This window comes from Myripristis murdjan, chromosome 8 (assembly GCF_902150065.1).
Source record: "Myripristis murdjan chromosome 8, fMyrMur1.1, whole genome shotgun sequence".
NCBI classification, from domain to species: Eukaryota; Metazoa; Chordata; class Actinopteri; order Holocentriformes; family Holocentridae; genus Myripristis; species Myripristis murdjan.
The window spans coordinates 8874487-8901986 of record NC_043987.1 but is presented as its reverse complement, the minus strand read 5'-3'; the positions used below and the strand labels follow the sequence as shown (position 1 = coordinate 8901986).

Below are 27500 nucleotides of genomic sequence, written 5' to 3'. Positions count from 1 at the left end.
GTGTCACACTTACGGAGGAGGTATTCGGCAGCATCTGCTTCATAATCGGCGTCCTCTGGAAAGTGGTCAATCTTCTTGCAAACACCTCTGAACGTCCCTGCGGTGACACAAAATCAGTGACTTCAGTTAGAAATGATTGACTCGTTTTTGGAACATAGAGGTTCTACAGCTCCTCATGACACTTCTTTTTTCCCTCTTGACTCGTACAAATCTTTGATGCTTGTTTTTTTTTTATGCTTCACAAAGACCTTAGACCACAGCAGAAAAACAAGATAAACAAAGCAGCAAGGAAGAGCAGTTCTAGGTCACGAAAGCCCTGACGTGTCGAGCCACACTGAAAGCGACGTATTCGCCCCTCAGACCCGTCGCCTCTAGCAGCGAGTCCGACCCAAATATTTTGTTATTCAAAGAGTTTAGATTGCTGTGTAAACTTTTAATTACCAGGGCATGAAGTTGGATCTCTCCTACGTTTCAATCAGTCCAGATCAACTGGGGACAAACTGCTGCCAGTGATTGCTGAGTTCAGTGGTAAATCTGTCTTCACAGCCTGTGTCGTGTTGACCCACCGGGACACCAACAATATCTGCCTCCTCCCTGCAGGCAGCATCTCTCCTGTCACTGTCCTGATAGCCAGGGACAGAGGTCTCGTACACCTCGGGAAATCCTGACACCGCTATAATCAGTTTGTCCTCAAAAGATGTTCTCGGCCAGCCAACGTTACGTCCTGGCACTAGGTGAAAGTGGGGGAAAGATGGTCAGCATCATCTTTGCATTAAGTTAATTAAATTCAATTTTTTGTTCCCACCCCTTTCCCTACATTATGCACTCAGTTCACGCTGAGAGTGATCCCAGCGTGTGGGACTGGCCACTTGGCGAGTCGCCTTTAATGTAGCTTGCCAAGTTTATTATGTAAAGTCATGGAACTGCACATCAGGGCTATGGTAGGTACCCTGCTTACATGTTCGTTGGATGGCCAAAGCCTCCAAATCTTGCATTACATCATTACATCATCATTACTGATCTCCAAGACAACAGATCGGGGATATTATGGATTTGCCTATGACTGTCAATGCAACTTAAATACCTTGCTCTTGTTAAATTCACCGTGGACACTCATTACTGCTAGAGGAACGGAAAGGATGGGCTCAAGGCCAACACCATTAAAAAGATGCATGCACATATTGACATGGCACTTTGGCTGTATTATTATGGACTGTGGAACACATTTTATTTTAGCAAACATTTTGATCAGAAAATGTTGATGTGTGAATCTGTATTCAACTGACGAAGATCTTAAATTCTAACAGATTCCATCAGGATTTCCTCCTTTTCAAATGAACAGGAGGGAACTGTGCTGACAGGCGATAAAGAGGGTCAACAGGACAGATGAGACAATACAAAATGCAGGTGTCTATAGCACGGCCCTGTTTAGTGAAATTACTCAGTGTGTAAAATTATTTCCATAAAAGTTTCAAAAATATACGAGCAGCTTCCTTTTGTCATCCTTGTTTACTATCTCAGAAGGGGTCTGTTGATTCTGATGACTTCTTGACCTTCCCTCTAGCACCTCCATCAGGCCAGACATTCAATTTGTGAATGTCATAATGTTAGCGTTATTATTAGCAAACAGCAAAAGAGGATGTGTTAGATGATTTGCATTGTGGGTAAATTAGATACACGCTGCTGTCGTACACCAACACTGCATGTCTAGTCACTGAGTGCTTGTAAGATATTAAATATGGTTAAATATTAAATCTTATTCTACTGTTGCATTCATTACAAGCCATTCTGGACAAGAGCATTGGCTAAATGGTTCAAGTGTAAAATGTTAAAGGCTTCTGATGATTTATTAGTATCACCCATTAGCCCTGTATGTGTGTATCTGCCCAGCCAATAGAGATGTATGACTCAATATGTGGGTTATTACTCATATCACACAGCAGTCTGTCTTATGTAGCTTTGTATGACCACATTGAACTAAATCAAACAGACACACAAACACATTTTAATGAGACTGCACATATGCAAAAAAGTACGCATTCAAGCATACACACACACACACACACACACACACACACACACACACACACACACACATACGTACATACTCGATGAGAACATGAAACCAGTTGGCTGTGTAAGTGCTTAACATAAATGAGCTTGTGTGTGTATGTGTGTGTGTGTGAGAGAGAGAGAGAGAGAGTGAGAGAGTGAGAGAGCGAGAGAGAGAGAGAGATGACAGCTAATGCAGAATGGTGCTGTAGCCCTCAGGCTGTGTGTGGGAAACACGGGAAACACTAATGAAAAGCCTTATCACACCAAACACACACACACACGCGCACGCATGCACACACACACACACACACACACACACACACACACACACACACACATGTGCACGCACACGTACACATACATACACACACAAGCACACACTTCAGTACTTCAGCAGACAAACACAGCCCTCATGCACAGTATTTAAATACAGATACCAAATGCACATACACACGCGCGCGCGCGCGCGCACACACACACACACACACACACACACACTAGGTCATTAAATTGATACATGAACATTATCAATCATACATGTAAATGTAAGCTGTCTGTATTTAGATGGAGGGTGTTTGTATCGTTTAAGGTGTGTTTCCCACTATGTTGTGTATGTGTGTGTGCGTGTGTATGTGTGAGTCTCACTATGTGCTGTGAGTGTGTGTGCACACATGTGTGTATTCTGTATACTGTGTGTGAATGCATGTGCGTGTGCTGTATTGACTAGGATGAGCCATGAGTCAGGCAGAGTGACTCATCCTCCTTTGTACAAACCCCTACTGTGTTCACACACACACACATATGCACGCACGCACGCACGCGCACACACACACACACACACACACACACACACACACACACACCCGTGCGTACGTGCACGTGTGTTTGAATGTGTGTGTGGATTGTATGCATGTAGTCTCATTCCCACCCTTCATTCAGTCTCATTCACACATGCTACTGGTCTGCACTGCAGGGGATATGAGAGGGAGAGAGATTTAGCGAGAGAGAGGGGGAGAGATCGCAATTGATGAAAGGAGGATGAGCAGAGAGGAAGTGCTGGTGAAAAAGAAGTGGCACATGAGTGTGGTGGTAAAACAGCAGGGGAGAATCGGGAGAAGAGGATATAGGCTTGGTAACGAGCGAATGAGCGACTCGGGCGCATCACCGATTTACATATGAAGAGCTTATTTCCAAAATGAGAAAACCACCTCTCAAAAACCCAACAGCCACATTTAGAAAATCATTCACTGGTTGATTCATTCACTTGATCCTGTCATGTATATTAAGTAACTTAGGTCTTTGGTTTTACACAGCTGAACCTCTATAAATCCTTGATATAGATGTAAGTATAAATTAATAATAGTAACACGGTATGCCTATACTCAGTTCATGAAAGCCTCTACATTTGCTGTAGTAAACATTTTGGTGTGAAAAATCCTCTGCCGCAAAGGAAGTGATGCGTTTTACATTTCCAGCAACAGCAGTTTGTGTGGAATGAACAGAGGAAGAAGAAGTGGGTAGTTAGCATCAGCAGTGATTGCCGCCATGGCTGAACAGAGAAAACAGCGCCACCTACAGAAACTCAAACTCCATCCACAGGAAATCCATCACAGTCCCGCCCACACTGCTTGATTGTTATGCGATCTCTGGGAAGAGCAGGCCAGAAACACAACAATGAGTGCTTAGCTCCAAAGATGGAGACAAAATTACAATAATAAAAAAGAGTATAGACCATTTTAGAGACATTATCCCTGCCATAAAAATCATTAACGATTCACATGTTCATCGTGAATCCTGCAGCTGTTGCCAGTGTGCTCACTTAATAAAACCCGATGAGCCATTTTCATGACTTGAACACCATCACTCCCTCAAAAAATGCACAGTAATGCATTTGCAGGGTTACTGAACATCTGATTGTGGCAATTTTAAAATCTCACTGTTTTTTTTGTGTGATCAAAGTATATTCTACGATGGTAAGGGTACATGTATAATGTGGCACCGAGACACTTTTCCATGCTTTCATTTTTACATCATAGTCCTTTTCCACAGCAGGAAACAGCAGGTAAACACAGGTGTTACTAATGACATTAATTAATATTCTGCTCCATTTGAATGTGGCGGAGTGTTTCCAGTGAGCCAGCGTGAACAGCAACACCTCTGTTAGACCTGCTGTTAGACCTAAGTGGACCCAGTCAGGGCTTCCCATTAGTGCACTTTTGTGCTCTTGCCAAAACACAGACACACACAGTCTGAGACATGTGTGGTACCTTTATGGTTCCTTAAATGCCTCGCTGCTGCAGATTATTGGGCAAAGGAAGTGGAGGCGGGGCAAGGTAAGCGGGTTAAAATAGTTTCAGCAAAAAATAAACAAGAAAGAGTAGAAACAGGCCAATGTATTCTTTCAAAACATTTCAAGACAATTATATGCTCCAAATGGCATTATTATGGTTTAAGTAACATTCCCAACACTGCAAAATAGTTACGTCCCCTGCCATTTTTAGAACTCCCATTAGCAAAGCAACTCTTCTCATTTAGGCACTTGGACTGTAAGCAGTTTTTTTCCAAAAATGTAGCGTTTGCTAGCCCACCCTCCCTCTCACGCTGGCTGGCAAGCAGCACCAGACAACAATGTGAGACAGAGGCTGCAGGAGTTACTAGGAGACAAACATCGACCGACATCACCAACAGTAAAACGGTAAATACAACTGACAAAGCCAAAATATTTGGTTTTGCTTTAAAATCATCACATTCCAATCTTGAATCATTTTTAAAGAACCTTTAATAGAAGACCAATAGAAATCAGCGTTGAGAAGTATGAGGGAGGTTTACACTGCCTGATTTAGATATTTACCACCTACATGATTTTTAAAAGGGTATTTAATAATCTGTAACAGCTACATTTCAAATGTAACCTTCCCAACACTTCCTAATACTGTGTGCTGCTGCAGCAGCCCAGTTTCCCCGTGGGCATCATTACAATTTCATCTTTTCTGAGGACTGGATTTTATGAGATCACACAAGCATATGGCCACACTTGGCTTGAAAATGCCTGAAAATGAATTTAAGTCTGTGTCTGTGTGACTTTTTCCTCCCTCTCTTTGCTCACTCTGGACCCTCACTGGAGTGTCAGTGTTTGGGCCGGTCCCGGCATAATCAGATGATTACAGTGTCAGTGTGTTTCTGTTGGAGGGATCGAGGCATTAAGGCGTCATCAGTCAGCGCTCCGCCTCACGTCTGCTGGCCGGGAAATTCATTACCTGCCTTGTAAATGGATGGACCTGTACTGAACCATTCTGATGTATGGAGCACCAAATGGCCTCACACTATGAAACACCAGCGACGTTCAATCAGCCACACACACACACACACACACACACACACACACACACACACACACACACACACACACACAGACACACACACACATTTGCTCAAATCTTGATCAGTAGTCTTAGACTATGGCCTTCATGATGATGTCATACTAACAGGTTTCTAGGAAATAACAGGTTGCTAAAAATAACCTCGAAGGACACACATGTACACCCTCCTCAACACACACACACACACACACACACAAAACCACCCACGCATGCACACACAGAAATAAAAACAAAATGTGTACCAACACAAGCCATGACATAAGTGCATGACATTTCAAACATGTATAAACACATTAGCATACAAATATGCACATACACCAGCCCAACACACACACACATAATTGCCTGTGCTCATTAAAGAATCTTACACACACACACACACACACACACACACACACACACACACAGGGAGCGTCATTAAGGCTGGTATGTTGGACCTCCAGGTCAGAGTGTTCATCATGATGATGAGTGAACTGAGTAATAAACAGCACACTGGGAATTCTTAAAACTATTACACACACACACGCGCACGCACGCACGCACGCACGCACGCACGTACACACACACACACACACACACACACAGAGAGAGAACGGGGGAGAGAGAAGAGAGAGGGATGAGGGACATGGAGAACTGAACATGAATGTATGTGGTTGAGCGCCTGCATGCGTGTGTGTGTATGTGTGTGTGTGTGTGTGTGTGTGTGTGAAGAGCTCAGTATGAGGCCAGTACTCTGATCTGAGATAAACAGCTGGAAAGAGAGAGAGAAACAGTGGCAGTGAAATGTTTTCCTCACACACTGAGCCTGTCTCTCACTTCATGATTAACATGTGCTGTTGCTGCCACCCCCCCCCCCACTCTCTCTCTGTCTCTCTCATCCATTATCTTCAGCTCCATAATGACTTCAGGTTAGAGTAACCAAGAAACCAACAGGAAGAATGTGTTCCCTTTCTCCCTCTCACAGGATGGGAAAATAATATTCTTCAGTTGACCTTTACCTCCCCAAAACAAACTTGACCTTTACCTCCCAAAACAAACAAACAAGCAAACAAATGTCCGGGGGTTCATACTGAGCGAGTTCAGGTTGTTGGTGTCGTCGGGATTCATTACCCAGTCCACTGGCAACGGTGAAAGCAGACATCCGACTTTCAGCAGACAGAATTTATTTAGATTCTTGGCTAGCCACATGATAAACGGCAACCTGGCACAGCCGGCTGGTCTCATGAGATCAAATTAGTTTGATTCACGAAAACCAGTCTGGCCACTCCTTAGCCAAAGTGTTTGGTTTCCTGTCAAAAAAATGGTCGGCCCAATCAGCATCCTCTGAGGGACTTCAGGTGTGGTTTAGGTGATGATACAGTCACTGAACTGGGAAACAGAAACAACCCAGGACATCAACACAGATTTAAACAGTAAGAATCATGAACCAACATGCCAACATGCTACCAGTGTACTCATTCACTTTCACTGCAACAGTTGCCGCCGTTTGTTTACCTCCAGTGTTGTGTCCAATGACGTTTGTTAGATTTGACAGTCAGCTAATGATTGACAGATGGTTGATCTAGTTGCCTGCTGTGTATTTTGTGAACACCTGTTGCTGCGACCCCTTTTGCAAATGGTTTGAAGCTGACAGTGTCCAGACCGTGTTTTGTGTAGTAAACAACCAGGGTTTGCAATTAATACCCACCAACCAGCCAAATGCGGGTAAAAATTAACTCTGGCAGGTAATGTTGTGAAATTACCAGCCAATCTGGCAGGTGAACATGATTAATCAAGATCTATACAGGCTGGAAATATCACAGCATCTGTTTGAGGCAAGCCACTTTCCTCCTTAGGGTATAAACTGGTACAAAATATAGATTTTCAGTACAAATACTCAAAACACTTTCACGACGTAGCCTATTGAATTCACCTCTGTTGTTCTCCTGTGAGCAGTGGGTTTCTCCATCAGTGACAAATGGCGCATATACAGACACACACACACACACACACATACACACACACACACATGCAAACACACACACACCAAGCAGCCCACCTATCATTCATAGCACTGCTCTTAGTGCATCACTGGCCTTGTTTACTCTGTTTGAAAATCAAGTCTCATTTTGGGAAAAACAACAACAACAACAACAACAACAACAACGACAACAACAACAGTTCAATGGTTCCACATTAGCACATTATGTTTATTCACAGACATTCTCCCTCCCACATCCACTAAACAGCATCCTTGATCACACCATCCTGCTGCCCAGTTAAGTTTTATTTTATTTTACTTTATATTATTTTATTTTTTATTCATTTTCATTCATTTTTCAATTTTGGACAGGCCTATATCCAAATTCCAAAATGAACATGTCATATGTTCCTGGTACACTTGTTGTAGAGAGGGGGGGTTTGTCTGGAAAGGTGTATCTTGTATTGGGTTGGTGGGTTTAATTGCTTTTACTGAAATTTAGTTTTTAATTTATTGTATCTGCCGTGTTTTGTATTGTTGATGTTGACCTGCTGAGGGCCTGCAGATGGAAAGCAGCTATCGAATACAAAGCATCTGCTCTCCTTCTTTGAAATTAATCTATTTTGTACATGGTCCCTGACAAAAACACATTGAAACTGAAACCCAGGTTTAATTACTGTCCAGTAGCAATTTCCAGTCCTGTGTTTCAAATTTGGTAGTGGGGCAGCATTTCAGTCACAAATGGTGTAAAATCCATTTTTAAGGCTTACCAAAAAATGTTTTGGCTTGTGGAAATCCAGTATTGCTGGTAACTTTTCAATCCAGTAGCCATATTGGCAGATGATACAAAAAGTTAATGTCAAACCCTGACAGCTGATAACTGATATTTCACTGATGAGGTTTTTCTCCTAACGAAAATTACAGTTACAATTACAACTCACATTTGGCAGACACTTTTATCCACAGCGACGTACATAAGAGATTTTTATTCACCACAAGCAGAGACATGTTCAGGAGAGATCTACTCTGGAAATTCACCCTTTAGATTCGGAGGTCTGATTAAAGTGAGCTATTCTGTTTTATTCTATTTGAACAAAAACAGATGCTATACATCCAGTGTCTTGTTTTCAGGATACAGTTGTGTCAGTGAGCATATTGTAACATGGAGACAAAGGAAAGTAAATATTATTTTGGGTGAATAACTATACAGATTTTTTTTTTTACAGTGAGGCTGACAAATTTTGATGATATTCCCTTACTTGTTGCAAGAATAATTTATTTACTTATTTTTATTTTTAATTTGTAAATTAAAAGATTTTTTTTTTTTTTTTTTACTGTATTTTGCCATTTTTGCTTTATTCAGTAGCTATGGAAGAGAGAGATGGAAAAGGCAGGACAGAGGGAGGGGATGATATGCAGCAAAGGGCTCAGAGCTGAACCCAGGCCTCTGCAGTGAGGAATTAGCCTTGACGTGGTACGCGCTCTACCAGGAGAGCCACCGGAGCGATCTCCAAGAATTTATCCAGTTCCCTGACTTCCCCTGTCTGGAATAAACCAGGACTTTCCAGAAATTCCATGACCCATGGGAACACTTCTGCAGTATTGAATTTTGAGTTGAATTGTCATGTCTCTCCTCCAGGGGGTGAACACGTCAGGACGGCATGCAGATTGAAATCACAGTCTAGGTATTGACAGTAGACTGCAACAATCAATGTAAACAGCTGAAACCATGGCAACAGCTTCAAATAGTCTTTAACCAAATCCCCGTCCAGCTAGACTTGCTCACAAATCTGGTGCCAGGAAGGAGAAATGGATCTGTTTCTCTTTGCTTGGCTACCACTCTGTTTATTTACTGTCAGAGGTTCACGGTTAGGTTTAATGTTCCTCTGTGATTGACAGCTCACAGGAATCTGCAGTAAACCCCACCCATCTGGCACTCAAGGGAGGTTTAAACAAACAGATCAAAAGAACGATTTGCTGCTACTGTAGCCTCAGTCGGGCTCATGAACGCACACACCCAGCAGCTTCAAACAGCCAATGTTATGGATTCAGCTGTCAGTTTGTCTGCAAAAGCATCGTGACAGGCCTGTTTCTGTAACCTAACCTGTTTGCGTGTGGGCGTGTGCGCGTGTGACAGTGTTACACACTTCTCAGCCCACACTAAGATTTTGGTGAACTACCTTCGAACGCTGGATCAGTGTGTGAGTCACTCGCTGTCACACTGGTTTATGTCAGGTGTCAAAGCCGGCGTATGATATTATGGAGAAACTGCTGCAACCCCCCGACACACACGCTTATTCCTCTTCTCTCTCTTCCATGATCTTTCTAGGTTCTGGCACTCTTTAGCATGACTTCACTGATTAATTTTTCAGATGCTAACTGGCCAGGGAAGGTGGATAAATTCGATTTCATGAAATAAAAGCTGAGTAAGTGAACAGTATCTCGCCTCCCTCTCCTGTCGCAGGTCATTTTCCTTCCCTCTGTTTGCTTTGATGGGTCTTACTTTCAATTCTGTCTTTCTTTGACATCTCATCTTTCTCCTACCATCTGTCTTTCTGTGTTTCTCTCTCCATTTTCTCTCTCCTTTCCTTTCGCTCTGCCTGTATCACCTTCTCACGCTCCTTCTCTCCCTCTCGGCCCGTGTCCAGCCAGCCTTTTTGTGTAAAGGGAAGTTAATTCAGATTGATTATGCAGTATGACTATCAAGGCCAACTTCAATGATATTAGCCCTGCTGGCTGTGACGGCTCATTTCAATAAGCTGATTGGCTTTACACCTTTAACTGAGAGAAGGGAGGACGGAGAGAGAGAGAGAGAGAACAGTGATTATGTGTTTTTTTCAGTCTCATGATTTTTTCCCATTCGCTCATGTCCATCCTAACATACAGCAGGAGCTCTTTACTCTGACATTGAACTTTGGCTACCACACAAATGCTCATAAAAGTCATGATAGCCTTTATACGTTTAACATTACACTGTTGTTTCCCCCACGACATGTTGGCCTGGCCTCCCAGACAGTGTTTTGACTCTAAAACGCTCCTGTGAAAACTAATTCAATTCTTGGTGAGTTCAAGGTGAGGTATATGGCTCTTTAAAGCAGCGCTCAGGCCATTTCACAGCAGACCTCTTCACCGAAAACAATGCTAATTAAGTTTGGGTGAGGCATACAGGTCTTTGAAGCAGCTCTAATGCTCTTAAATGAAAACAATACAAATTATATTCTTAAGTGGCTTGACCGAGCGTGCCCATCCAGGATAGAACAAAAAGTCGGAAGCTCACCAGCATCTGAGCACATTGTGAGACGCCTAACCTCGTTGGAGATACGGCTGAAGTTGCTGTTGTGCTCCAGAGCCGCTGGGCCCATGAGGCACATCAGCCACAGCACCCTGGGCCCCGCCTTCCCAACCAATCTGATTTGTTTTTAAAGCTCAATAAAATACTTGTAAAATGTGCCATATAAAGAGGCAGAAATAAATGAATGAATTAATTAATAAAATTGTCAAAAAAGTAAAGAAGCATGATCAAAACTTGTAAAAATAAAATACCATAAAACTATATTTATATTTATTATAATTTGTTATTTATTGTAATAATTTTATCACAAGAAAAATACCAAAAAATACCAAAAATAAATTAACCAAACAATTAACTAAAATAAAACTAAAATAAAATAAAATAAAACAGTCCTTTGGACCTACATTGGTATATTCATGGTAAAATGCAACTTAATGTTTTTATTGTTTTACACTTATTGTTGTCACTTTATTGCACAAATTTTAAAAAAGTAGAATGGTATTGATGTTAACTATTAAATACTCAAAATAACTTGCCCATGTTTCCTTCCTCATGAAGATAACAAGGAGAAAGACAATTTGTGACCAGCCAACAAACAGATCAATAAGAGTGTTCAGGTAAGAAAACACGGGGGATATTACCAACTGTGGTGTCTGAATTAAATGTTTGTACACCTTTCACTAAGTCTCTCTCTCTCTCTCTCTCTCTCTCTCTCACACACACACACACACACACACACACACACACACACACACTTTTCCCCTAAAGCCATATGAGCTCTATGCACATTAAGCTGAATTTCTCCTATCGGTCTTTGCTAGCAAGGACTTGACTTCTATCTGCACAGATTTTCTGCTCTATTTTCAGCTTTACGTCAGTGTCACACACTGATGACCCTTACATCCACCCACACACATGTTCACACACACTCACACAAACACACATAAGTTCATTTGGACATACACATATACTCGCATTCAAGCTAATTTGATTGGGAGTGACTATATGTCACACTGCTGCTTGTTTCTTTAATTCTGTGTGACTCTAAGGTCATAGTTTCAATGTGTATGTGTGTGTGTGTGTGCATGCGTGTGTATCTGCGTCCACAAAATCACTGTTGGCTTGTTTCAGCGGCCTAATTAACAGCATACCAACAAATACACACACATATACACAGGAAAAAAATAAACATACTAACATAGCAAATACACAAAAAATGTGCATGTCACACACACTTGCATGCACACACACACACCCACACACACACTGTGGGAGCATCCATCAGGAGACATTTGCCTCACAAAGGTCAGAGTGGCCCGAGGGCAGTTACAAGTACAGCCACAGCAAGGCATGATGGGACATAGCAAATGGGGAGGGGACTTGTGTATATGTGTATGTGTGTGTGTGTGTGTTTATCTGAGTCACTGTGGTCTAGTTTCTCCTACTGAGTTCACTGTGCTGTTCCTGTCAGTTACGTATATATATATACACACACACACACACACACACACACACACACACACACAGTGCACTCTGCCTCTCACCCTTGCATGTGTGCTCTCACCTCTGATGTAGAAGTATGAAGTCGTGCTAAAGTTCACAGCACACTCCAACAGCACAGGCCTACATAACCACAGCAGAGACACAGAGGGAGCCAATCAAAGACCTGCTCCTGGTCTTCAGGGTCCAGGAACAGTCTGGCTCATTTTCTGCACCAATTCATCTCGGACAATAGACCCTTTTCACCATGTTGTGTTACTGATGACGTTAACGAAGGCTCACTTCCATTCAGGGTCCTGCTGCTGTTCGTGCTTGCTCACTGGAAAAACTTAAATGGAGCAGAGCCTTCATTAATGTTATTAAAGACACCTGTGTTCACCTGCTTTCTCATGTCAGAATGGTCTGCTGTGGAAAAGGGCTACTCTAATATACATACAGTCCACACAGGAATCAACAGATTCTGGATATCTGCAACAGGCAGACAGCTCTAAAAGTAATTTCAGATGTAACGACCTTCTGAATGCTACCAGACAATTAAATGGTGCAGCATGTGGCATTTGTAAATATCAGTATATTATCAGTATAGCAAATGAATTATGGTTTCTAGGAATAATTACCATACAAATGAAAAAAAAAAGAAAAATAATCATAACACATTTTATACGCCCTTAAAAAACATTAAAACATTTTTAAAAATTACAAAATTTTAAAAAATAATAATAAAAATAATAATAAAAAAAAAGTCAAACTCCTTTGCTTGCAATGTTGTGATGTTGTTAGCTACTGGCTATTTTTTTTTTTTTTTTTTTTGCCACTGTTTTCTTGGGAACGGTCTCATTCATTTAGAGAAATACGATTTAAAAACTGAACACGAGAGTTTATGGCTTGTTAAGATGGAGATTTCTTTGCTGTGTAATGTCTCAAAATGAATCTGGTAGTGATTTATTCATGTCAGCTATACACATGCACCTCTAAAATCTAAAATCAAGACATAAAGCTGGCAAAAGAGGCAGACTATTTCTGATTGTACATGAATATTAAGAAAAAAACAAGGAGAAATTGATTGTTAAGGGGCATGAAGTTCAACTGAGGTTTAGTGTTTACCTCTTTTTTCACTATTGCATGGTGAAAAACAAACCTGTCTCTGGCGTTTGACTTTTTCTGACTTTCCCAGGACCCGCAGACACGTCAAGATAATGAGCAGGTGCCTCCTGCTCTCTCTCACACACACGAACACACACTCTCTTTAAGATTATGTATGAAAACAGCAAGTACAGCAAGTCCCAGGGCTAAAAGGTGGGAGGTAGTGTGGAAACACTTTCCATTTCACCGACGCCTGACTAACTGATAGCTGTTCGCAGTCCCGAGCTACACACACACTTTAATTATTCACCCTCCCCACCCTCATCTCTTTACCTCTTTCTCACTCTCTTTCACTCACTCTATCTCTACCTTTTCCCTTGTCTTCCTCTTCTCGCACCGCTCTCGCTCTTCCATCTATCTGTTTAATTATTTTAATTATTCAACTTCACTTTGCTGCCTCCTTCTCTCTGCATCTCTTCACTGCTCTCTCACTCCTCCCTCTCTCCTTCACTTCTCTCCTCTTTCTTGTTATCATCTGTTCTGTCTTTCATCCGTTGGCCACTATCGGTAAGAGCAATGAACAAAATTACCTCTGGAAGCCGTCCGACACAAAAACATTATCTGAGATGCCTTGGTGGAGTTTAAGTATTTACTATTAAAATGACTGTGGCGGTGGCTTACTATCAGTTTCCACCGATAAGGGACAAAACAGATTTGAATTTTTCTGGATTAAAGCTCACAACAGTTATTTGGTTTTATTTAACAATATCGCTAACTTAGTCCATGTTTGTTGGAAAGAAAAATGACAAAAAACTTGGAACTACCCAGTGTTTTCCTCTGGAGTTTAAAAGGCCTCTAAAACAGTATTTCGATCTTGGGACATTAAAACTCTCAGCTGAAAACCAGGATAATCACTAAAATAAAATATGTTCACGCGTGCCTTTCTGTAATCTCATATCGCATTACAATTAATTCAGATTAAGGGCTTTCCATAGACAACCATTATAGTCTAGATCAATTGTACAATAAATATATAATCAAGCAAGCAGCATATCATCTTATTAGAGTTTGGTGACACTGAGCTGGTTTATAAACACTTTTTTACTGAAGGCCAATATCGGCCTGCTATCAAGCCTTGTTGATTATTCATGAAATCGTAGCAGAGTTAATGAGGTTTGCATGCTAAACAGGGAAAATGTTCCACTAGAGAGGAACACTGCCTCGAAACAAGGTTAAAAAGGAGACAAACACAAACAAAAATGTTGCGTCCAGATGTCCCCGCAGTTATGACGAACTATGAGCAATTACCAGACTAGCCATTTGACCTCGTTCTTTCCTCTCCAGACACACACGCGCTGAGGATTTGCTGAGAGTTACTGGTGAAACATCAAAACATGAGTCGACATCCCTAGCACTCATTAAAGCTGCTGCGTGTAGCATATTATTGTCAGTAAACCATTATCACCTTCATCTTTTAGGCTGTTTTATGAGCAACAAGGTCCGATGCGATGGAAAATGTTCGGGATTTGTTTTCTTACGGCACAAAACAGGAAGAGGGCGCTGTTCTTCCAGAGCAAACGGAGCTAGAGCTCTCCGAGTTTCAGTGGCAGATGGTGGAAGCAGTGAAAAGGCAGACAGAAAAACAATCTCTTCCAACATGTTTATGCTTTTCAGTAATGCAGAAGGGAAACTATGGAGGGTTTTTTAAAAAGGTTGTTTTCTTGGAATTTCTGCTTTATTTGACAGTCACAGTGGAGAGAGACAGTAAAGGCAGGGGAGAGAGAGGAGACGACATGCAGCAAAGGACCTGAGGTCGGATTCGAACCCAGGATGCTGCGATCAGGACTCGGCCTTAACAAGTGGTACATGTGTTTATCCGATGAGCTTCCTGGGTGAAAAAACTACTGAGCATTTTTTGTTTGTTTATTATGCAATTAAACAAAATAGCTCTCTGTTACGCTGAATCTGGTGCGTGGGACCTACACTGAAAGATGTAAGACGCGTCTCTATTGGCCAGTCTCCATCAGAGTGACAGCTTGGCAACATCCACAGTTACACTGGTAGAATAGGAGCTGCTCTCATCCACACTCCTATCCAGAAGGTGTCAGTAATACTGTTAACATCACTATGGATGTTGTCATTGCAATCACGATTGGCCATCAGTGGCGTGTCTTACATCTTTCAGCGCAGGTCTTGCCCACGACATTCAGATCAGCAGCAAGCAAATCTTTGGGATTTGCAAACAAAACTTTTGGATTTGCAAACAAATTTTGATTTGCATTTTAATCACACATGTATTTTACTTGCTTGCCATACTTGTTTGACTGCCTAATAAAGAAAATCCATACAAAAGAAATACACATGTAGTGACACGAGGGAGAGGGATGGAGCGTTATGCATCCTGTTTGTGACAGGAAGCAAAAGGGATAACGGGAAATGTGGCTTCACTTTTGATAGATACAGTAACACTGGTGTGAGACAGAAGCGCCACTCACTCAATCATGCTCCCATTTGTTTAAAGCAATTACACCGAGGTATCATAATTAATTTGACAATGATATATTGATGTCTGAAAGCATCGTTGATATACATGCACAATAAACATAAATGCACAATTACTGCATAAGCAGTTCATGTTTGTCTGTCCAAGTATGGACAAAGGGACACACATTCAAGCGTACACTGTCTTTGTCACACATGCATCCACACACACATGCACACACACATGCACACACAGAGTACTACGAAACAGAGGAGAGGAAGAGGAGGGAGGGAGCGAGGGAGGAAGGAGGAAGTTGAAAAGCAGAGCAAATTGGACTGCTTGTTTCTTCAGAGTGCCTCTGACAGCTTAGTGTGGGTGACTGTGCCTCTTCCTCTCTCTCTCTGTTTCGCTGGCTCTCTCGGCCTCGCTCGCTCTCTCTGATTACCTCTTTCCAGGCAAAGGGAGAGAGAGAGGGAGAGGGAGAGAAATAGAGAGAAAGGGAGAGGCCGGTTTCCACAGTGATGGCTGATGAAAGAGAACGAGACAGGTTCTGCTTGGTTGCACACCTCGTCTCTTTCTCCCTCGTCGTCTTCCCCTCCTTTTTCTCGCTCCCTCCTTCTTTGCACACCCATGTTTTTCGCTCTCGTCTTTTCTGCTCCCTCATTCCCTCCCAGTCTCCCCTTCATCCCTCTCGCCTCTCTATCTCTTCTCCGCTCTCAAGCACCCCTCTATCTGTCTCTCTCCATTCCCCCCTTCTCTCCACCTCCTCTCCTCTGAAGCCGCCTCATCCTAATCTTCCCATTCACTTTCTCCCTTCTTCCTCCTCTCCCTCACTTTCTCTAATCTCCCTCATTTCTCTACCAGGTTTCGTCCGCTTAATCTTCTATCACTTCCTCTATCTGTACCCTTCTCTCTCTCATTCTCCCACTTTTTCCATCCCCTTTTCCCGCTTGATCATTTTTCCCAAGGCACAATCAAACTCTTTTCATGTCAAACTAATAGCTAATATCCCTCCTCCCCTTCATTATCCCCCTCTTTCTGTCTCCATCCCACCCCAAATCTGCTAATACCTCTCACTTCTTCCTCCCTTGCCCTCCCCTCATGCTCTCCCTCTCTTTGTCGATCTTTATTTTTAAGCTAAATGTCCCTTGGTGCTTTTCAATACATACTTTTCACAGGCTTTCTAGATGCTGTGTAGGAACGCTGTTTACCTCACCCTTTTCCTTTCTTTCATCATTTTCACTTCAGGCATGTTTGCAAATGAACCAACTTGAATTAATGCCTATCCTTCCCGATCCTTTGTCCCCCAGGTCTTCTCCCTCCTCCCCTTCCACCTTCACTCCCATCACCTTTTTTCGATCTCCGTCACACACTCTCCTCTTCCTCCCCTTCCTCTGTCTCTCTCTATTACCAGGTGATAGATTAAATTCCATACATGGCTAAACACCACCTCCCAACTTCTCCAGGCCTCCTCTCTCCCTCCCTTGTGTGCCTCCCTGACTCCTGCTGCAGCAGCAGATGTTAAAACTACAGACAGCCGATCACAGGACAAAAGAAACCCCATTAATGTTAAATATAAGGATGAAATCCTGGTTTAAAGTTCTAAAATATATGTAAGACAGGAGAGGCAGAAATAAAATTCAAAGCAGTATCTGAATGTACAAAGAAATTATTTTTTATTATCTGCAAACAAACTTGCTTGTTCTTTATAAACCTTCATTTAAATGAATGAATGCTTTTAAAAACAGATGCATATTTGGGGAAAAAATGCCATTTCATCTGGTTTGCCTACAGTCAGAAGATAAAACATTATGGGGCTGTGACTAACGACTTCACTCTTGATGAAACTATTGATAATTTTTTTTTTTCAATTAATTGATTAATCATTTTGTCTATCAAATGTCAAGCCCAAATAAGGTCTTAAAATTGCCTTCTCAGTCTGACCAGCAGCTATGGCTGTAATCAACTTACAGTTTGTAGAGTCAGCATTTCAATACATGCCGATTTTTCAGGGGCCAGCACTATCAGCAGCCATAAAGACCCCAAAGTATTAAATCTACAATTATAAGAAAACCAGGATAATCACTAAAATAAAATATGTTCATGCGTGCCTTTCTGTAATCTCATATCGCATTACAATGAAATTCAGATTAAGGGCTTTCCATAGACAACCATTATAGTCTAGATCAATTGTACAATAAATATATAATCAAGCAAGCAGCATATCATCTTATTAGAGTTTGGTGACACTGAACTGGTTTATAAACACTTTTTTACTGAAGGCCAATATCGGCCTGAGAGAAGCAGTGAAGCTGTAACCAGAAAATATTTAGTATTTTTACTTGATAAACTACTACAATGATTATTCAATTACCATTTGTAACTGGTACCAACACATCACAGTGGACAGAATATGTAGAAAACAGTTGGCTGCATTTGTGAATCATATTACATGTGACGTGGACTGCATTTATCTGTGGATTAATAAATGCACAGAACTGTGGCTGTTCGGAGTAAGAAAAATGTAATTGTATATGGTAGAATATTGAATTTTGAGCCTGTTGTTTTTAAGACAAGGCATGTCATTTCCAAAACATCTCAGTCTAAACACACACTCGGTTTTGAGTGTGTGTTTATCCTCCCTCCACACCTCCATCCTCTATCTCACCCTCTCATTGCTCTTTCCCTCCCTCCCTCTCTCCCTCTCTCCTCTCTCTCGCTATTCCTGGGTGGCCATTTATATCCTACACAAGTCAAACGCTACCCCTCTCCATCTTTATCCTCTTTTCTCACTTCTCTCATCCCTCCCTCCCCTTTCTGTTGCTCTCTGCTCCCAGGTGATCGTTTATATCTCAGACATGGTCAAATGCTCTATTACCAATCTCTCCTTGCCTCCCTCTCTCTTTTTCTCCCTCCCTCTATCTTTCCTGTTTCTGTCAGGTGATCATTTTTATCCCTGACATGGTCAAACACCCTCCATCTTTAATTACTGCCTACCTCCCGATGCTGTGAACTTTTCCACTCCCTCCTTCCATCCTAACTCGTCACTACAGACCTTTCCTTATCCTCTCACTCCCTGTTTTATTTTCTGTCCTCCTCACCTCCCTCCCAACTGATCATTTTTGGCCCAATTCCTGGTTAATACCTTTTTTTCGCTTCTATCGCCTCTCTCTCTGTCTAGATCTCCCTCTTCTCTCTCTATTATCAGGTGATCATTTAGATCCTCGCCATGGTCAAACACTCCCCGGAGATTCACCTGAAACAGGGGCCATGTACAACTCATCTATCACCTCCCTTCCCTCCCCTCCAACTCCATCCTCTCTCGCCCCTCTTCATTCATGCTCTTCTTCCATCCTCCGCCCCCCTCTCCCTTCCTTCCAACACCTCCTTCTTTCCTCATTTCCTGGCCTTCGCACGGTCATTTATCATGGGGGAACCTGACACCTCAGTACACCTGCACATGCACAAGCTATCACAGGATGCAAGAAATCCCAACCTGACCGCGCACGCCGCACAGCCACTACAACGGGGCACGAGAAGCCCTGCGATGCCACACGGACATGAGAACCACCAATGCTCTGCACACAAATCATCCCAAGCGATATTAGGGCCCATTACACTGGATATAAACGATCACAGGACACGAGAAGCCCCATTACACCACAGACACTAGTTTCTTATTTTCCGCAAATCAGAATAGTTTTGATCTTTGCATTTCTTTCCAAAGAAGAGGTTGTGAGGTACAAACACGCAGCTGTAGAAAAACTGTCGGTCTCTTTAGGGGGGAAGCGAATTTCCCTAAAACTACCCCTCAGGACTTTAAGGACATCTCAGTCTCAGTCAACTTGTATGGTTTAAGAAAGGCTAAAAGATTAAAACGATGAAGTATGGTGAAACGTGAAACTCAATCTCTTGCTCCGGGGCTCTGAAAAGACATTTGTCATAGATGGCTTAGTGACTTAACAACTTCCTTTGTCATTGCCTATAAAATATCAGGGTTTCCCATTTCTGTTTCACTTTGTTGGGTTTTACTTCATATTCCTCATATGTTTTATATATTATAAAGGACTTCGATAGACTAAAAAAGCACTATGTAAATCAAGTCCAGCTACCATTTGACCACTGTTTTAAAGGTGCACAATGGAAAACTGACTCAGCTGATAATAAATATGAAATAAACACACAACTTATCAGTGAGTCAGGCCTCTAATAAGAACCATGTAGACTCAACCATCAAATTTGGTGCTCATTCCACTTTTTTGTCAGTTGACTCTAAAAGGTCCTCATTTCAATGCACTTTTACACAGCATAACTTAAACATCCAGGAAAAACAGTTCTGGCTACATTAAGGACAGTCATGACCTGAATGATCATTGTGGAGTTTTGATGCAAAATTGTCATTCTGGAGCCCTAAAAGCCATTCAGATTCCAGGTGGCTGTAGAATATTCTTATTCTAGGATATCGTGAGGCATTCAGACTTTAATAATAATTTTCTCCCTTTCCCTTACAGTGCCTGGAACAGAAGCAGCACTATTGTAAAACGCAGTATGTGCATGCTGCACCGAATGTATGCATGACTGCCCTGGCCTGTACATGAAAGCACACTGCATACATGATGCCCCCTGCTTCACTCTCCCTCAGATGTCAGGCAGAGTAGGGCCACATGTAGACCAGTCAGAGACATCCATTTCCTGTCAGTTTATGAATAATAAAACCATGACGACCAGGGACATGAGGAGGACTACGGGCTGAACAAGAGGAGAGAAGAGACAGAGCCGAGGGAACTTCTACACTTTCTGTCGTGTGTGTTCGTGTGTTTGCGTTCATGTGTTGACATTGTGTGACATTGCGCTGACATTGTGTGCTAACTTGGCCTCCTGCTCCCACAGCTGGGTTTATTTGGCAGCTTGGGAATATCCTAGAATTTGTCTGTTTATTCATTCAATTACAAGTGTGTGTGTTTCTTTCTGTGTGTGTGTTCAATCAAACCCCATACCTGCACCATCTGGCCCTGTAATAGCCTCCTACGCCCCCCAGAATGAGACGGTTATGTCTGGCTGCATCAGACAACACACACTCTCACACGCACATATTGTCAACTTCTACTGGAGTCAGTGCATCTCTAATCTTTTCTAGTGGTAATTGAAAAAGAAAGTTTACACTCTGGCCTCTGTGTAGAAGCTGTCCTGTCATAACTCCAGCATCTCACAGGAACAAAGACATAGTTTTTCGATTGATTTCTGCAGTACACACACACACACACACACACACACACAGACAGAGAGAGAGAGAGAGAGATCGTGAAACCATATGAACTTGCAGCATGCAGACTAAAAATACACAAAGTGTTGAAATCAAGGTTACAAATGTGACAACAAAACAAAATTTACTGCAGCTTTTGACTCCAAACAGAATTGGCCAACTTACTGTCAACTCAATCAAAGGTGGGACTGAGCAATACTGGTGGGGTACAGAAACATACACACACACACTTGTGGCCATGTTGACATACTTAGTAGTTTCCGCTGTCAGCACACGCCGTTATGGGGAGAAATAACAACTTGATAAAGCTAACAGGCATAGAGAAAGATTGGGAGCAAGACTACCCAGTAATCTATACCCCACCAATATCAGAATGGCCTGGTATCTAAGCACAGTTGAAACCGGGGTCTTGCTGTGACCCCATTTTAAATTTGTGTCAGCCCCCTAGGATGTGGCCTGAAATCCCGGTTTGGAGCCACTGATCTTGAACTTTTTCTAATGTAAAAGCCAAAGTTTTAAAAAACTGTGTTATGGCTGTAAAGATAACTGTGTTATCTTTGCTTCATTAGAGACTCCACGGGGAGAGCAACAGAAAAGCTGGAGGGAGGGAGACGATGTGCAGCCAAGGTCACAGGCCAGACGCAGATCTATGATTCACAACTGCACAGACTCTCACACACACACACACACACACACACACACACACACACACACACACATACACCTACAACCTACACCTACCTACCAACTCTCAACTCTCATGGTGATTCACCTTGGTCTGTTGAGCCCTAAAGATGCCCCACAAAGCCATTTAGCAGCGTAAACAGGCCCTGTGATGTCTGTGTATGAACTGTATTTCCCCCTTTGTTGTCCCCTCTTATCTCTGCAGGGATTTTAGTTGTGCCAACCTTTGATGCCAAACACGCCGTTATCAAGTATGCTTTCACTGTCTTAAAGCCAAATCAAACGGAAAATAGCCACTTATCTCTTCTTCCATTTCATTTATCCTCTGCTCCGTCTATCCTGTTCCTGTCCCCTCTCCAACCTCGCCCTGTCTTTTGCCCTCCATGCTTTTTTTCTGCGAACGGCCTTTTCCCTTTCATCCTCCTCTCTCATTACCACTCCTCCTCTGCTCTCATCCAAGTTTAAGGTTTTGATTTTCGAGTTCACTGCATAGCCACCAGGCGTGAGAATATGAAATGAGAGACCTTCATACAGCAGAGGGCCACTCCAGTCGTGTAGTCAAGGGTACATGGAGGTGCAGTGTAGATTTGGGCGCTTTGAAGCTGAAGTCTCGACATGAGTGTGGAAGTGATACAGCGAGGGTGAAACCCAACATGCACCAGTGCAAATCTAATGCTTGTAAAAGCACAAATTAGCAGGTCAGTCACCATTGTTCATCAATCCTATTTGAGGGTTAATGTTTTATTGTCTTGATTACATCATTAAATTAAAACAAGCTACTCAACTTTAATTCTCTGCCATAATATTGCAATCTTACACCAAGCAAACTAAGTTCCTGTGTTCCCCCTCCCTGGTGTCTCTTGTCATGTGTGTTTGTGTGTGTGTGTGTGTGTGTGTGGTGGGTGTCTCTCTCTCTCTCTCTCTGTCTCTCTCTCTTTTCTCACTCTCTCTCGGCTCCTCGCTTCACCAACACACCTGATCCTGCTTGCCATGAGCACACTTGCCCTTCATAAACTCATCAAGCCAAGCCAGTTATAAGATTCTGATTCTTACTCCCTGACTTCGCCAGATTGTTGCCTCGACGACAGTGGTTGTTCCAAACCTCCTTCGTTGCCTTTGTCTAACCCTTGTCTGTCAGTCTGGGCTTAACAGGGACATTGGTAGGGAGGTAGCTCTGAGAGGTGAACAAGGATCCCTAGACAAAGCCATAAAATTAGCCATTAAAGTTTCTGACCAGATCACCCAGTGGCGTACTGAGCCCAGGCTCAGTATGCCCTTCATTCTGGGCCAACCTTGGTTTGAGCTCTAAAACCTTCAGATGGATTGGTTGGCTGGCAGAATCACTGGCTGGGGTGTTTTCTGCCACTCCAATTGTCTGCACACATTCCTTTTCAGCCTCCAAGCCTCCTGACCTCTTTGGTCTACCACAATTTGGGTAACCACCACAATATTCTTCTCCCACAATGTTCTTATCTTCAGAAACCCTGAGGAGCACACTCAGCATGTCTGCTTCATGTTAGCTTCCTGTGCTACATCATTTAAGGTGGGCAGGTGAGGACAGATCCCAACAAGATCCATGCTGTGGCTGAATGGCCTAAACCCTCCAACCTTAAGAAGCTCCAGCATTTAGCAGCGCCTCTCACCAAACTCACCTCCATAGCAATCCTTTGATTTGGACTTCTGAAGCTGATTTCACCCTCTCCAAGCTTTAGAGGTTGTCTACCTCTACACCTGTCTTGGTCCATCCTGACCCTTCAAAGACATTTATTGTGGAGGTAGATGCGTTAAACACCAAGTTTGAGCAGTCCTCTCACAACGCTCAGCTGATGACCAGAAGCTTCATCCATGTGCTTTCTTCTCCTGCTGGCCTTCCCCAGTCTATCTGAGAGCTGAACAGCCATTTGTGGTATGGACTGATCATAAAAATCTTCGATATGTTCAGTCTTCCAAACGACTTAACTCCCACCACGTCCTGTGGGCTCTCTTCTTCAGCAGGTTTAACTTCACCCTCACCTACTGCCCAGGGTTCCGCAATATTAATCCAGATGCCCTATCCTGTCTACAAACTGATGAGAAGGTACTGGGGCTCCCGACACCATCCTTCCTCCCCTCTGTGTGGTGGGGGCTGTTACCTGGGAGATAGAGGCTGTGGTCAGGGAGGCTCAGTGTTCTCAACCCAACCCAGGTAATGGTGCTCCTAACCTCCAGTGGGCCCTCGCATCTCAACTTACCTGCCATCCAGGAATTAGTCACACCATCTCCTTCCTCCAGTGCTACTGTTGGTGGCCCTCCTTAGAGCCCAATGCCCACGCCTTCGTCTCAGCCTGCACTGTGTGTACCTGCAGAAAGGCCTCCCATCAGCCATTTGCTGGTCTGATCCATCCTCTCCCAGTTCCCAGTCGACCGTGGTCTCACATAGCCTTGGATTTTGTTACCGGACCTCCACCATCCCAAGTTAACAGTGTCATACTTACCATAGTTGACAGATTTTCCAAGGCAGTGCATTTTGTGGCTTTCCACTGTTATGGTCTAGTATTTTTTCCTTGTGTTTTCCTGTGTTTCTCCTCCCTTGTGTCTCTTTTGTGTGTGTGTGGTGTAGGCATGTCTCTCTCTCTCTCTCTCTCTCTTTCTCAACACACCTGAACATGTTTGCCATCAATGCACCTGCCCTGCACCTCCCAGACGTTGCCAGATCATTGCCTCCACTGCGGTGGTAGCTACGAACCTAGCTGGCAGTATTCTCATACTGTGTATGTTTTCTGAGACTCCTTCATTGCGTTTGTCTGACCCTTGTTCTCCTTGTGTTCCAGGATCATCTCTCTGCCCTGTCTGCCCATCTTCACTCTCTCCAGCATCTCCCCAGCCGCTGCCACACAGCCTGTGTCAGCCTGCTTCGCCAGCTCCTAACCAGTCTTCCAACTCTCACTCCTTCAACTTCAATTGCCTAATCTCTACAATAAATTCCTTAAAACTTCTTTGCGTCTTCTGATGTCTGCATGTGGGTCCAGCAGTAGCAAACCTGACAGATAAGGCACTCAAGGCATTCAAGACCTCTGTAACTTTCAAGGTCTTGTTTGGGGAAACTGTCCTGTTTTGGGTTAGGATGTGTTGCAGTTAGACACCTCAGTGGCAAAATAGCAAAATCTGTCATTTTAAAGCAGGTTTTTCATCAACATGGGAAAGGTTGATCCAAAGAGCCGAGGCATGCTGATGATTCTAGGTGTTATATTTGAAGAGAATTCAAGCACTTTCAAGGCCATCATTAATTTTCAAAAGCTTTCAAGACCTTTTTTTTTTTATTTTCCTCCTGTAACTTTCAAAGACTTTCAAGGCCTATAGGAGCAACTATGAACAGCACTTCTGATTGGTGGAGCTGACTACAGACCTAAAGCTTGTGTTACTTCTCATTGGTGGAGTTCAATAGAGGCTTGATGCTGGAGCTTTACTCCCTCTGACTGGTGGAGCTGACTACAGGCTCTGGACTTGGAAACCCATGAATGCAACCAACGCAGCAGGAAAAGCTGTGAGAACATGGTCTGTGCTTGTGATGTCGGCATGCATGTGTATGTTAGAGTCAAATCTCGGGAAGATGTGAAGTGTGTGTGAAGCAACAGAGTGCAGACACACAGCTGGCGTCCAAGTGTGTGTTTGCAGCACGGCTAACAGGCTACAGCTCTCTTTTTTATGCCTGTTAGCATTACAAAGTTCTTCATATTATTCCATCCTCCAGCCTGTTAACAGCAAGAAAACAAGACCAAAACATAAAGACAACATCAGCATGATTCTGCTCGGCTCTGTTCTCCTGTATCAGGGGAAGGGATGCAAGGGTGAACCGAGGACTTCTTCTTTAGAACTGAGTTACAGGGATTATGGGATGCTGTCACACGCACGCACACACACACACACACACACACAAACATACATGCACTGGGCATACCAATGCGCCTCTACAAGAGGAGCAGCCAGCAGGACTGACAGTACTGTGTGTGTATGTGTGTGTTAGTGTGTGTTTGTGTGTGTGTTTTTGTGTGGAGAGAGAGACACACAGTGAAAGAGTAATACACATATATACATACACACAAAACACACACACACACACACACACACACACACACACACACACACACAAACACACACATACATACACGGAGAAGGCAGAGAGACAGAGAGTGGAGCAGAGACATAGAGAGGCGCACACACGCGCGCGCGCACGGAGAGCCAAACAAACAGGCAGTCTTGCAGTCAGACTGATCACGTACCTTCCAGACAGCAGGTCCGCCAGAGGCCGGAGTGCGTCATCACCTCCTCGTTCTTGCGGCTCGTGTCGTTGTCGCCGCTGCTCTTCACGCGGCAGACCCCGCGCGAGTACAGCCAGTAGTCGGTACCTACGGCGATTGTCATGAGGCTGAAGGCGGCGAACGCGCCCACCGTCGTCACGAGCATCTGGACGCCGCGGTCACACATCAGCATCTTCATATAGGCGGCTCCTGTTTGTGCTTAATTTTTTTTCTTCTTCTCTCTTTATTCCCCTTTATTTCCTTTTATCCCGCGAGACTTGGAGAGTCAGAGTGAGGCTCAACAGACACTTGAAAAAGAAGAAATAGCTGGGGTGACTTGAAAACAAACAGTGGAGTGGAAAATGACTTGGTGTCTTGTCCACTGAGTTGGCAGAGGCGCTTGGCAAAGGGCGGGAAGGTGGGAGGGCGGCACGTCACTTTCTCGCCGATCAAAAACCGGTTTTCAACACAACTCCACCCCCACCCCCCCCTTACCATAAACATACACACACACACACACACACAAACGCGCGCACGCACTCACACACACACGCGCGCACACTCGGGTTGAACGGCCACCGGTTCTCCCCCAGCCTCGCCTCACTCAGAGCAGAAAGCGACGGCGATGCCACATTCCCTCTCTCTCCCTCTCTCCTTCTGTCTCTCTCTTGAACTTCGTCTGCTTCTTCCAAAAGACCTCCGCTCCTCTTTATCCGTTAACAGCCGCGGTCCGACTCCATCTTTAAAAACAACAACAACAGCAATGAGTGTTAGGGGTTACTTTGTTTAGCTGAGCGTCTTAGCACAGACATTAGGCTACGGACTAAATCAAGGGTGATAATGGGTGGATTTTGGAGGGTGAGTGTCATAGAGAAGACACGGCTCTCTCTCTCTTTGAGCCTGTGCCTCACAAATTCACTGACATAAATGTTAAACTGATCGATGAACAGTTTGCCAAAGCATCTCGTTAAAAACAACGAATGTAAAATAAACAACTCCTCCATGAAAATCAACACCTCTCTCTCTCTCTCTCTCTCTCTCTCTCTCTCTCTCTCTCTCTCTCTCTCTCTCTCTCTCTCTCTCTCTAATAAATTGTGAAGGCGACTCACCCCTGACTCACCGCTGGAATTCTTGGCCGTCTCTTCCTTGGTTTCCTTGGATATAGTCTCTCTTTTCTATCTGTCGGCAACGTAAAAATGTGAGGCGTTGCGGAGAATGTTTGTTGTTTGTTTTTGTGGCTCCCAAATGTCTGAATGAACGAATGGTGAGTGAACGAATGAATGAATCCCCTGCCTATGAGCACAGGGAACGGCCACCGAGATCCGTCATGTGCGTCTTCCACTCCAGCTGTTGACTCGCTGACATTTTTTTTCTTCGACGTGTAGTCCCGAGTCGAGCTCGTCCCCCCCACACACAGTCACACGCTAATAACTCTGTTTTAGCATAGATAATCTAAGGTCGACAGTAATGAAAAAGGCACAAAACGGGGCAGAAACTAAAGGAATTAATCCATTTGCTTTCCAA

At 43.4% G+C, this 27500-nt stretch overlaps 1 protein-coding gene across 1 annotated transcript in view; it reads right to left on the bottom strand.

Moving 5' to 3' along the window:
• The window catches only part of cacng3b (calcium channel, voltage-dependent, gamma subunit 3b), a 33277-nt gene extending 6884 nt beyond the window's left edge, over positions 1 to 26393 (bottom strand). Inside the window, exons 1-2 of the mRNA XM_030058268.1 lie at positions 25959 to 26393; positions 14 to 97 (exon numbers count right to left, since the gene is read on the bottom strand). Of these exons, the coding sequence (XP_029914128.1) occupies positions 14 to 97; positions 25959 to 26175 (301 nt within the window). The 5' untranslated portion in view covers positions 26176 to 26393. The remainder of the gene's footprint in view (positions 1 to 13; positions 98 to 25958) is intronic.
• Between the last annotated feature and the right edge of the window lie 1107 nt (positions 26394 to 27500).